Source organism: Oncorhynchus mykiss, chromosome 20 (genome assembly GCF_057628025.1).
Source record: "Oncorhynchus mykiss isolate SJ-2025 chromosome 20, ASM5762802v1, whole genome shotgun sequence".
In the NCBI taxonomy this organism is placed as follows: Eukaryota; Metazoa; Chordata; class Actinopteri; order Salmoniformes; family Salmonidae; genus Oncorhynchus; species Oncorhynchus mykiss.
In genome coordinates this window covers 38,543,365-38,556,111 of record NC_143041.1, presented here as the reverse complement: position 1 = coordinate 38,556,111, position 12,747 = coordinate 38,543,365, and the positions used below count along the sequence as shown (strand labels likewise).

At 41.8% G+C, this 12,747-nt stretch overlaps 1 protein-coding gene across 12 annotated transcripts in view; it reads right to left on the bottom strand.

The window, feature by feature from the left end:
• Positions 1–3,927: 3,927 nt before the first annotated feature.
• The window catches only part of dst (dystonin), a 197,924-nt gene continuing 189,104 nt past the window's right edge, over positions 3,928–12,747 (bottom strand). For all 12 annotated transcript variants that reach the window (XM_090213021.1, XM_090213020.1, XM_090213022.1 and 9 more), the window contains 10 exons: positions 12,021–12,175; positions 11,859–11,933; positions 11,691–11,708; positions 10,494–10,598; positions 8,943–9,060; positions 8,475–8,591; positions 6,759–6,952; positions 6,261–6,371; positions 5,183–5,315; positions 3,928–5,060 (listed from right to left, as the gene is read on the bottom strand). In XM_090213021.1, coding sequence (XP_090069147.1) covers positions 4,807–5,060; positions 5,183–5,315; positions 6,261–6,371; positions 6,759–6,952; positions 8,475–8,591; positions 8,943–9,060; positions 10,494–10,598; positions 11,691–11,708; positions 11,859–11,933; positions 12,021–12,175 — 1,280 coding nt within the window. In that variant the 3' untranslated portion in view covers positions 3,928–4,806. The remainder of the gene's footprint in view (positions 5,061–5,182; positions 5,316–6,260; positions 6,372–6,758; positions 6,953–8,474; positions 8,592–8,942; positions 9,061–10,493; positions 10,599–11,690; positions 11,709–11,858; positions 11,934–12,020; positions 12,176–12,747) is intronic.

Here is a 12,747-nt window from a genome sequence, read left to right as displayed (position 1 = left end):
TTGGCGCAATTATTAGAAAATGGAAGAAGTTCAAGATGACGGTCAATCACCCTCGGTTTGGGGCTCCATGCAAGATCTCACCTCGTGGGGCATCAATGATCATGAGGAAGGTGAGGGAGGGATCAGCCCAGAACTACACGGCAGGACCTGGTCAATGACCTGAAGAGAGCTGGGACCACAGTCTCAAAGAAAACCATTAGTAACACACTACGCCGCCATGGATTAAAATCCTGCAGCGCACGCAAGGTCCCCCTGCTCAAGCCAGCGCATCTCCAGGCCCGTCTGAAGTTTGCCAATGACCATCTGGATGATCCAGAGGAGGAATGGGAGAAGGGCATGTGGTCTGATGAGACAAAAATAGAGCTTTTTGGTCTAAACTCCACTTGCCGTGTTTGGAGGAAGAAGAAGGATGAGTCCAACCCCTAGAACCCCATCCCAACCGTGAAGCATGGAGGTGGAAACATCATTCTTTGGAGATGCTTTTCTGCAAAGGGGACAGGACGACTGCACCGTATTGAGGGGAGGATGGATGGGGCCATGTATCGCGAGATCTTGGCCAACAACCTCCTTCCCTCAGTAAGAGCATTGAAGATGGGTCGTGGCTGGGTCTTCCAGCTTGACAACGACCCGAAACACACAGCCAGGACAACTAAGGAGTGGCTCCGTAAGAAGCATCTCAAGGTCCTGGAGTGGCCTAGCCAGTTTCCAGACCTGAACCCAATAGAAAATCTTTGGAGGGAGGTTGAAAGTCCGTATTACCCAGCGACAGCCCCGAAACCTGAAGGATCTGGAGAAGGTCTGTATGGAGGAGTGGGCCAAAATCCCTGCTGCAGTGTGTGCAAACCTGGTCAAGAACTACAGGAAACTTATGACCTCTGTAATTGCAAACAAAGGTTTCTGTTTTCTGATGTATCAAATACTTATGTCATGCAATAAAATGCAAATTAATTACTTATAAATCATACAATGTGATTTTTTTGGATTTTTGTTTAGATTCCGTCTCTCACAGTGTAAGTGTACTTATGATAAAAAATTACAGACCTCTACATGCTTTGTAAGTAGGGAAACCTGCAAAATCGGCAGTGAATCAAATACTTGTTCTCCCCACTGTATCTCTGTTTTCTATATATTTTGGTTAGGTCAGGGTGTGACTAGGGCGGGTACTCTAGGGTTTTTGGTATTTCTAGGTTTTTGTATGTCTAGGGTTTTTGCATGTCTAGGGTTTTTGTAGGTCAGGGTTTTTTGTAATTCTATGTTGTCCTGATATGGTTCCCAATCAGAGACAGCTGTTTATCATTGTCTCTGATTGGGGATCATATTTAGGCAGGCCTTTTTCCCACTTTCTGGTGTGGGATCTTGTCTATGTGTAGTTGCCTGTCAGCACTATATATTGTATTGCTTCACGTTTCATTTGTTATTTTGTTAGTTTGTTCGGTGTTCATTCTTTAAATAAAGAGAATGTACGCATACCACGCTGCGCCTTGGTCTCCTTCATACGACGAACGTGACAACAGTATTCTATATAAAGTAGACTACATAAAGTAGCCTACATAAAGTAGTCTATATAAAGTAGTCTATATAAAGTAGCCTACATATAACCTGATTCTAAAGTTGATTTAATCGTTTTTTTCCTTGAGTCTTCTTGGCTATGACGCTACAAGCTTGGCACACATGTATTTGGGGAGTTTCTCCCATTCTTCTATGTAGATCCTCCCAAGCTCAATCAGGTTGGATGTGGAGCATCACTGCAAAGCTATTTAGAGGTCTCTCCAGAATTGTTCGATCGGGTTTAAGTTCGGGCTCTGGCTAGGCCACTCAAGGACATTCAGTGACTTGTACAGCAGCCACTCCTGCGTTGCCTTGGCTATGTGCTTAGGGTTGTTGTCCTGTTGGAATTTGAACCTTCGCCCCGGTCTGAGATCCTGAGTGCTCTGGAGCAGGTTTTCATCAAGGATCTCTCTGTACTTTGCTCCATTCATCTTTCCCTCGATCCTGACATGTCTCCCAGTCCCTGCCACTAAAAAACATCCCTACAGCATGATGCTGCCACCACCATGCTTCACTGTAGGAATGGTGCCAGGTTTCCTACAGACGTGACGCTTGGTATTCAGGCCAAAGACTTCAATCTTGATTTCATCAGACCAGAGAATCTTGTTTCTCATCGTCTGAGAGTCCTTTAGGTGCCTTTTGGCAAACTCTAAGCAGGCTGTCATGTGCCTTTTACTGAGGTGTGGCAATCTGGCCATTCTACCATAAAGGCCTGAATGGTGGTTCCAAACTTCTTCCATTTTAGAATGATGGAGGCAACTGTGTTCTTGGGGACCTTCAATGCTGGATAAATGTTTTGGTATCGGTCACGCCCTGACCATAGTTTGCTTTGTATGGTTATATGTTTTGTTTGGTCAGAGTGTGATCTGAGTGGGCATTCTGTTGTATGTCTAGTTTGTCTGTTTCTGTGTTTGGCCTGATATGGTTCTCAATCAGAGGCAGGTGTTAGTCATTGTTTCTGATTGGGAACCATATTTAGGTAGCCTGTTTTGTCATTGTGGGTTGTGGGTGATTGTCTATGTTACGTTGCTTGTGAGCACAGTGTTTCATTAGCGTCACGGTTGTGGGTGATTGTCTATGTTATGTTGCTTGTGAGCACAGTGTTTTGATTAGCGTCACGGTTGTGGGTGATTGTCTATGTTATGTTGCTTGTGAGCACAGTGTTTTGATTAGCGTCACGGTTGTGGGTGATTGTCTATGTTATGTTGCTTGTGAGCACAGTGTTTTGATTAGCGTCACGGTTGTGGGTGATTGTCTATGTTACGTTGCTTGTGAGCACAGTGTTTCATTAGCGTCACGGTTGTGGGTGATTGTCTATGTTACGTTGCTTGTGAGCACAGTGTTTTGATTAGCGTCACGGTTGTGGGTGATTGTCTATGTTATGTTGCTTGTGAGCACAGTGTTTTGATTAGCGTCACGGTTGTGGGTGATTGTCTATGTTATGTTGCTTGTGAGCACAGTGTTTTGATTAGCGTCACGGTTGTGGGTGATTGTCTATGTTATGTTGCTTGTGAGCACAGTGTTTTGATTAGCGTCACGGTTGTGGGTGATTGTCTATGTTATGTTGCTTGTGAGCACAGTGTTTTGATTAGCGTCACGGTTGTGGGTGATTGTCTATGTTATGTTGCTTGTGAGCACAGTGTTTTGATTAGCGTCACGGTTGTCACTTTGTTGTTTTGTAGTGTTCCGTTTTTTCCATTAAAATGACGAACACTTACCACACCGCATCTTGGTCCTCCTCTCTATCTCCAGACGACAGCCGTGACAGTACCCTTCCCCAAATCTGTGCCTCAATACAATCCTGTCTCGGCGCTCTACGGTCAATTCTTTCGACCTCATGGCTTGGTTTTTGCTCTGACATGCACTGTCAACTGTGAGACCTTATATAGACAGATGTGTGCCTTTCCAAATCATGTCCAATCAATTGAATTACCACAGGTGGACTCCAAGTTGTAGAAACATCTCAAGGGTGATCAATGGAAACAGGATGCACCTGAGCTCAATTTCGAGTCTCATAGCAAAGGTTCTGAATACCAATGTAAATAAAGTATTTCAGATTTTTATCAGAAACTCAGATATTCACAAACATATTTTTTTTCTCTTTGTCATTATGAGGTATTATGTGTGTTTTTTTTACTTAATCAATTTTAAAACAAGGCTGTAACATAACAAAATGTATAAAAATGGAAGGGGTCTGAATACTTTCTGAAATGAACTGTATATCAGGTAAAGTTGACCATTCCATACGATGTGAGATTCCTTTTGTCTCTTTGTCTCTCCGCTGCCTCCTATCGGGTCATTCTACAGAAATAATACATGATACTGTAATAATAATTTATAACATAATATTTAAAGAAACAGACGTCTGTGTGAGTCATCTCAGTATCCCATGGTAGCTTTCTGCAAGCAAATTTATTACAAAAAGGTTACAGTAATCCTTTCCACTCCAGCTAAATGAACCATACACTGACATGATGATGCACTAAAGGATGTCTACTCAGGGCGCCGGGAGGCCCCTCTTCAAGGTAAAATGACACACATCGCTGTAAGTTGACCAAACAAAACAATATTACCTGCAGGTGCTAAGGAAAGTTGAAGTATTTTAAAGCCTGGATATTGAGGGGTTTCTGCGTGAACTTGCCTTCAACAGTCTTCTCTGTCAGAACATCATTATTTGCAGCGTTTACTATGTGGTAGGCTACACGTATATTGTATTGCCCTTTAAATGCATATTTTGGCAGTACATCATTGCACTTTAAATAGATAATAGATCATTGGTGTCCCACAGAGTAGCGCGATACACCGTTTGTCACACGCATGTCAGCATACAGAAATGACAGTACATTCAGTATCTCTCTCAGAGCACAATGCTGTGCGGTACCATTCATTAGTGTGTAAAAGTGTTAGAACGACCATACAATGTAATCTTTTCCATGTTTTTTTTTCTCTTTCAGTTTTTTGTACCTCTTCAGGTTTTAGCGTCAATAAAATAAAATGATCATAATAATTTGACATTATTCACATAAAATAAAATACATTAAGACAAATACACAAGGCCATTGACATTCCATTCACACTTAATATTAAACCATTTTTTCTCTCAACAGAATATTTAACATCTTCGCAACACTTTAAATAATTAACACATACACAAGTCTCTTGTGTCAGTTCTAGTGTCTCCAGTCTCCATATGTCTTGTGGAACCAGGAGGGCCACTTTGGGCCAATGGGGCTCCCATAGTTGTCTCAAGGCCAATGACTATCTCTTGGAGGTCTTGGCCAGTTTGCTGGGGGTCAACCTCCTTTGAGGAGTGGGGATTTTGGAGGGTTTGCCTCCATGTTGACGTGACGATGAGCGGGGTGTGGCCCGACTGGTGTCACCCACCATCTCTGACGTTTCGGAGCACACCGATGCGATATCGGAGATGTCGAAGTCTGAAGCATCGCTTCCTCTCCGGCTGCTGCCTCGGCTACCTGCTTTACTTCCAGGTCGGCTGCCGGGTCTTCTCGATTCTAGGGAACAAAAGATTCCGTCTGGTTACAGCAACTGGCAACTCTGACAGCAGAGCCAAAAAGCAAAGACGTTCAGCAGTTAGAAAGCAGTCACTGCTTTTTCAAAATAATTCTCTCCTCACCAAAGCCTATTGCCTGCCCCCGTGCTTTCATCACAGCAGCATTGATCAGGGTTCCCTGCTCTTCTCCCGACTGGAACCCTTTTCCTGACAAGTATCCAGGGAGCCGCAGTTTGCTTCCCTGTATCGGGATGCTCTAGAAAAGACAGAGCATTTGTTGGCAACTAAAAGCTACACAATGGGAAATCATAGAACAAGACAATACTGTATGTTGTAGTTAAATTGATTATCTACTATAGTACATTGACTCTTATTAACATTGGTAATTATCCTCTAACTAGCATGCTATGCAACGTGGTATTCTGATGAAATCGGATGAAATCCCAGAAACTTCCAATGTAAGAGTTATTTTGTTGAATGAAAAGTTACATGTAATGTTTGATGTTTCCGTAACAACCTAAACCGTTACAGCGGATTAACAGATAAACAGTTGAACATGCAACACAGAACAGCAGTTCAGTTCTTAGTTTGAGTTTGTTAGAGAAGGAAATAGACTGTGTTTTTTTTTTTACAGTCAACAGAGAGAATGACTCATGTTCCACCACAATCACCAGTCAGTACTTTAAAGCATCCTAACTAAAAACCCAACTGAAATCGGAATCTAATAGAAAAACGAATAAACAGCTTATGTGCTCTCTCCAATCACAATTTGCTCTCTACACCATCCCTTGTCCCTAACACTTCTGTAAGGTTTAAGCAAATATGGTGGAAGTTCCACCACTCCACTATTTCTACATATGCAGAGATCATTTAGCTCCTCAAATATTGTGCAGTTAGGGCCAAGGGGAAGGGGTAGGGCTATTTAAAGGTCCGCTCTAGAACCTAAAAGGGTTATTTGGCTCTCCATAGGAGAACCCTTTGAAGAATCCTTTTTTATTCCAGGTATAAATGTTTTGGGTTCCATGTAGAACCCTTTCCACAGAGGATTCTACACGGAACCCAAAAGGGTTCTACCTGGAACCAAAAAGGACTCAGCCGAAGAACTCTATTGGAACGCTTTTTTATAAAAGTGTATAGTAAGAGGTAGTAGTTGTTAGGTTCAGAGCTCTGGAGCGTTCCAGGCCCTGTTGAGTCACTATACCTCGGAGGATGAACCTTGGCTCTCAAAGGAGTCTGATGATTTTAGAGGACTGGAGGGTTTGCTGTTTGTCAGCCAGGGCTTATCATAATTGCGGGTTATGTGTTGGGGAGTCTGAGGGAATAATGGCAAATCAAACACACAAACACAGGGATTCAGATGGAGAAATCAACAAAAAAGAGCAGAGGTAGACTAAAATAATAGTTATGATATGACAAAACAAAGGAATTATCAAACTACAAAAAAAAAACATGAAAAAAGGAAAATGATTTATTTTAAACATACTGTAGATATGGTTGGAAGCATGTGGGGAATGGCAGACAAACCGACACACACTATTTCTCTAGAAATGTTTCAAATACAACTAGCTTCCTAAGGTCATCAACCACAAGTCATTATGCAATTTTGCTCTGTTGTCAGTCAAGTTATTAAATGTATTTGCTGTGGAAGAAGAAGTATGTAGTCAAAAGATGAGGCATCCAGAACGTGGACGTCTCTTACCTTGGGTGTGCTGGTCAAGGCTGGGTTATTATGCTGGGCTGGACAGCTATGGTTAGAGTTTGACCGGTTGGGAGAGGCAGCTCGTGACGACGGCCGCGACCTACGACCTCTATACCGGAAGCTGGCCATCACCTGAGTTGTGCCTTCTGGGAGAATGAACTTTTCTCGCAGCTCCATGTTTGTCCTTCCTTTGGCTGGGGGGTAAAATATGACAGCATACAGTAAGACATGAGGCATATGCATGTTCGTTGGTGTATGACTGATTGACTAGGTGAACCTAATTCATTTCAGTGGAGTGAGTCAATGGATGATGAGTACCTGCTTTTGGAAAAAGCAGACCAATTGAAATGAATACAGGTTGTTCTCTACACTATTTGTGTTTGGACTATTGTGCAAATAACAGATTGTAAATGAAGGACATGCAGTTTCACATCACTTAGCCACACCAGCGAACTCACTGAAAGCATATGGCCCATTAAAGTAAGTATAGTGATTCCTTCAACCAATAGAGAATCATATGAACTTAATCTAACGGATTGACTCTGCACATACAAATCTATAAAGACAGCCCCTGTCACCCCAACCTCCTGAAACAAAACCAAAGAAAGGTATAATAGCTGACTTTTTCCCCCAACTCATCTCTATCAGGGTAGAAGAATCTCTGGTCATCACAAAAAAAAGTATGATGGATTCCAGTGGCTTAGAACATCAGCCATAAATAAATTAGTACCCCCCCCCCCCCCCCCCCCCCCCCCCCCCCCCCCCCCCCCAGCCCTTAGGTGGAAACAGTCAATTACTGTTACAGTGATTGTCAACACAAACTTGAAAACGGAATTGCAAAAGAAAAGGTGCACAGAGCCACTGGGTGCTACATGCTGAGAGAGAGAGAGAGAGCGAGAGAGAGAGAGAGAGCGAGAGAGAGAGAGAGAGAGAGAGAGAGAGAGAGAGAAAGAACCAAAGAGAGACAGAGCGAGAACCAGAGAGAGAGCGGGAGAGAGAACCAGAGAGAGATAAAGAGAGAGAACCAAAGAGAACAGAAAGAAAGAGAGAGAGAACCAGAGATAAAGAGAGAGAGAACTAGAGAGAGAGAAACAGAAAGAGAGAGAAACAGAGAGAGAGAGAGAAAGAGAGAGAGAGGGAGAGAGAACCAAAGAGAGAGAGAAACAGAGAGAGAGAGGGAGAGAGAACCAAAGAGAGAGAAAGAGAGGGAGAGAGAGCCAGAGAGAAAGAGAGAGAACCAGAGAGAGAAAGAGAGAGAACCAGAGAGAGAAAGAGAGAGAGAACCAGAGAGGAAGAACGAGAGAACCAAAGACCGAGAGAAAGAGAGAGAACCAGAGAGAGAGTGAGAGAGGAGGGGCGAGAGAACCAGAGAGAAAGAGAGAGAGAATCAGAGAGAGGAAGAGAGAGAATCAGAGATAGAGAGAGAGAGAATCAGAGAGAGGAAGAGAGAGAGAGAGAGAGAGAACCAGAGAGCGAAAGAGAGAGAGAGAGAGCCGCTGTTGGCCTGGAGGTCAGTAAGTAAGAAGCACTTCAGAAGCAGATGATGTGAATCAGCGATAACTACAGCATGCATGAAGACCCACAGACTGCTGGATGACAGGCGAGTGTGAGTGGAGTCACTTTATGGGAACGCCATTCACGAGGAGCACTACAACACACCCATAATGTACACACACCCACACTAACACCCGAACACACAGTGATGCAGAAACATACCACTAGGGGGTTCATGGAGCAAGGTGAGAAAGTGTGAGATTTGTTGCCAACCTATAGGAGACTGAGTTATTGAAGAGTTTGATTCCGAGCGCAACATTTTACTCCCGTGGTGATGAACTGGAAAGGAAGGAGTAGGAGCAGTAGGAAGGAATTTTTAGCAGGAACATAGAAATACATAGAAATAGAGAAACCTGACAGGCAGAGGACAACATAGAACTAGAGAAACCTGACAGGCAGAGGACAACATAGAAATAGAGAAACCTGGCAGGCAGAGGACAACAAGCATTCATAATATCACATCAAAATCCATGGAAATAAATAGTAAATCACCAGTAGCACTGTTATCTAAAAGTAGACGATTAAAACAGAAGTGACACACGAGAGATACCGAATCCAGTAATCTGCCTTTATTACAATGAATTGCATTTTATAAAATGTTCCCCTCCAGTGTTCTGCCTGGTATCTTACCTCGACACGGATCGTTCTTTACCAGGAACTCATCCAGAGCCATCCAGCCTCCACCCACACGCACCATCACAGTACTCCGTAGGATCCGTACCAGACGCAGCTGCTGGGAGTCTCCGAACTGCAGAGGGAGGAGGGAGGACAGAGAGGAAGGTGAGGCCGGGAGTCACTGAGCACTACTCTGCATCAACAACACTGGACAAGACTTGAAGCTGTGCAACACCAGAAACCAGCAGATGCTATAATGTGTTAGGAGGAAGATTCTCCTTCTAGGAGTTTGTGCCTGATTACATTGCATGTTCTGACTGTAGAGTACAACGATTAGTTATAAATATGAAATATGATTTCACTAAAATGGATTTCACTTAATCACTAGATGAGAGGTGACATCATCTGTCTTATGTTTTCTGTCTGGTTTCTATTTTTTGTTGGTCAGCCGAGCCCGTTGATTAAGACACAAAGCAATAACATCAAGGTTTCATTCTCAAAGACACAAATGAAAGGGTCAATCCAACTGGTTCTACCTTCTCGGATTGTATTAGTGCATTCATCATTGTCAACAAGGTAGGATTGGTTTGTGACTTGTGAACTTGTGATACATTGATTTGTAATTGAGGTGAAATGGGTAACACTTTACTGCATACCCCCTGTCAACAGGCTTATCGTAGCCTACATACATCTGTCATAATCATGATATAACAACTGGCATCTAGACATGACTGGCTAGGGCATCTGTTGTTAATATCAATGTTATGACAATGTTATGTATCCCTTATGATTAAGTTTGAAGTAAATCATTAGTAAGTGAATAATTTGTTACAAAGGGTTGCAATATTTGTATTAATCTCTAATATTGGAATGTTTTCTCATTATTTTGTCTAATTTTCACCTGGGAATTCCTGTAACAGGCTTTATCATATAAAGACCATTAGGCAGAAGAGAGGATCTTCCACCACTAGGGTGCACTATAGTGTTGTGGTTTATCCTTACCTTTATTAGGGACGCATTTTTAGTCCTGAATACTATGGGATATTTGCATGTATCTTGCAAAGCTTTCAAACAAGCCTGACATGGAGGGTGAACAAACAGCCAAGCGTCATGAGGTGAGGTCACCCAGTTGGATATGGCCATGGGGTTAGCAGATTTGACAACACAACAACCACGGCCTCATGCTTTCCATCAAACATTATCACGTCATAGCAAATAAAAGAAACGGAGAAAAAGAAACCAACAGCACTTTCTATCAGTACAGTACAAACCACCATGGTCATAGAGGATGCATTGACATTGATGCAGGAACCAATGCTTCAATGGGACACTGAGGGACAACATGGGGGATGGCATTTAATAGTCTCTCTCTAGTCAACCACGGTGTAACAATCAGACATGACCACACACTGATGAGCCTGCAGTTAGGTGCCTATTGTCACTTGAATTCATCAAACTGTGATTCCCAGAATGATTGAATGCCACTGGTGAATTGTGTGATTGAGTACAGTAAAGGTGATGATTTGAATGATCTGAAGAATAGTCACGAGAAGAATGGCCATTTACCAGAATACAGCTTTCCAAAACCGCAACGTGTAGGTGGGGTGTTAGATTTTGACTGTCCCTGCTTGTTATAATCTCATCGTCATGTAAGCAGTGAACCAGACCAAACTGTCAAAAGAATTGTTTCAGTTGATTTTGAGTAATAAATTAATACAAACTGGTGCAGAAGACACACAAAATATATATGTACAGTGTATATATGTTTCCCCCTATATAGTAATTCTCCTCAGCAACACCCATCATCGTTTTACATTCATATGGCCCATGAATTTTATATGAGTTATGTAGTATTGCAACATGCATTTCTTTGCACATTAGAACTGAATAAATAAAAACAAGCAGGGTAAAACCCTAACAATGGAAAGGCGTTTAGCCAGCTTTGAATGCTGTCACACAAAGACATGTCAGCCATTATTTAGACAATTCATTTCCAGGAAATAAAAGAGAAGCAACAGACAAGCACACATTAAAATAATTATAAATCCCAAACTGGCCAAGGGTTAAATTAATGCACACAGAGAGATAAGAAGATTTGTGTGGAATAGTGTTGGGCTAGAAAACCTATTCTTTCTTATTTGAAATGCAAAAGCATCAAGGAATAAGAGGAAATAATTGAATCAGAATTTTACTTCAAAGCATTATAACACTTGACTGCTTTAAATGCTCTTTAGTAATGATGATAAGGTCGATCTTATTTCCTACCTATCTAAATAAGAATGTTACTGCCACTAGGTTTACCTGCACAATCAACCAGCGCAGGTTACATTTACAAAGGTGCGTTTCTGACTCTGTGGCCATTTCATTCTTGGCATGACCCAAAGGGGGGTTATTTCATTCCACAGTCCTTCCTAGCAGGCTACTACTATGTCAATGGTCCTCCGCTTTCCTACGCCAGCCAGCCAGACCTGTATCCCATATCCCAACTACTTATGCCAGTGGAACTACGCACACAGTTAATGTTATTATCATAGACTAATTAACAACTAAACAAAAGTTGGCCTTTTCAGGATCGAGTGACTGCAAAGGTCTGAAAGCATTATTGCTGTCTGCTGAAGCTACTTCTGAGTTCCATTCTGATGACATTATGGAAGACTCTTGGCAAAATGTTAATGTTAATTGGAAAAGAAACATGGCCAACAAAAAGGATAGGAGGGGTTGATTAGGGCACAGCACCACATAACAGACAACAAAAATACGTACCTGATTTCCAAGGTAGAACTGGGCATGGGAGGAACAATGAAAAGATTCACATTAGTTTCTCAGAGAGCAAACGTTTCACTATAAACAAACATAAACAACATAAACAAATTGGATAGGACATTATATAACAGTGAAGGTCATGTGTTGGTGCTAGAAAAATCCTCTTACCCTGTATTTGTTGGCACCAATTTGCTCAACTTGGAATCGTTTAGGACACTTGCATTTTGCCACTTGGCGTGTAACCTATAAAGAATGACATTATTTAGACATGTTTTATAATGAAGACAGGTAATACTGTACATATTGTCTGAGTTACAACACATGTAGTACCTCATCTTCAATTTTGTCTGCATCTGTGAGGGGTTTGTATGCCTCTTTGTTGGGGTGAAGGGCAGCCACAAACTCATAGTAGTCAATATAGCCGTCACCATCCCGGTCAAATATGTCTGCCACCGCACTCATCTCCAGCCGACTGGTGGGGAATTCTGGGACATAAATAAAAACAGCCGTAAGAATTCTCTGATTTATTGGACACTTGACACTCCAGTACACTAGTGTACTGATCACAAAACACTTCTTACGCAAAAACTTAAGAAGATTCATAAGTGCAATTCCTCAACAATATCTTAAGATTTAATGATTTTATTATGAACTTCTCAAATATCTTCTTACAAATCTTCTTAAGATGTTTGTTGCTAGGCAACCGTTTTAGCTAGCTATCCAGCTAGCAATGACAATACTTTTAGCATATTTCATACTGAGATTACTGTTTTAAAACATGTTCTTGGGTTTAAAATAATCAATAAATGTTCAATTGCTTTCATTTTCTTTTTCTCTCACTGCCCTAAGTTTAAGACAAGGGTTTAGCTATCTTGGAATTAAGAACATTTCCAAGAATCTTATTTCTTCTTAACTTTTTGCTTACGGAGAAACATAAGAAATAGCGCAAGAACATTTCCAAGAACCTTTGTGAGGAATGGTAACTTTGCTTAACTTTATCTATAGTTAAGGAAAAAATGGCAGTGAAGAAGACATTTCTTCTTAAGAAGATTTTGTG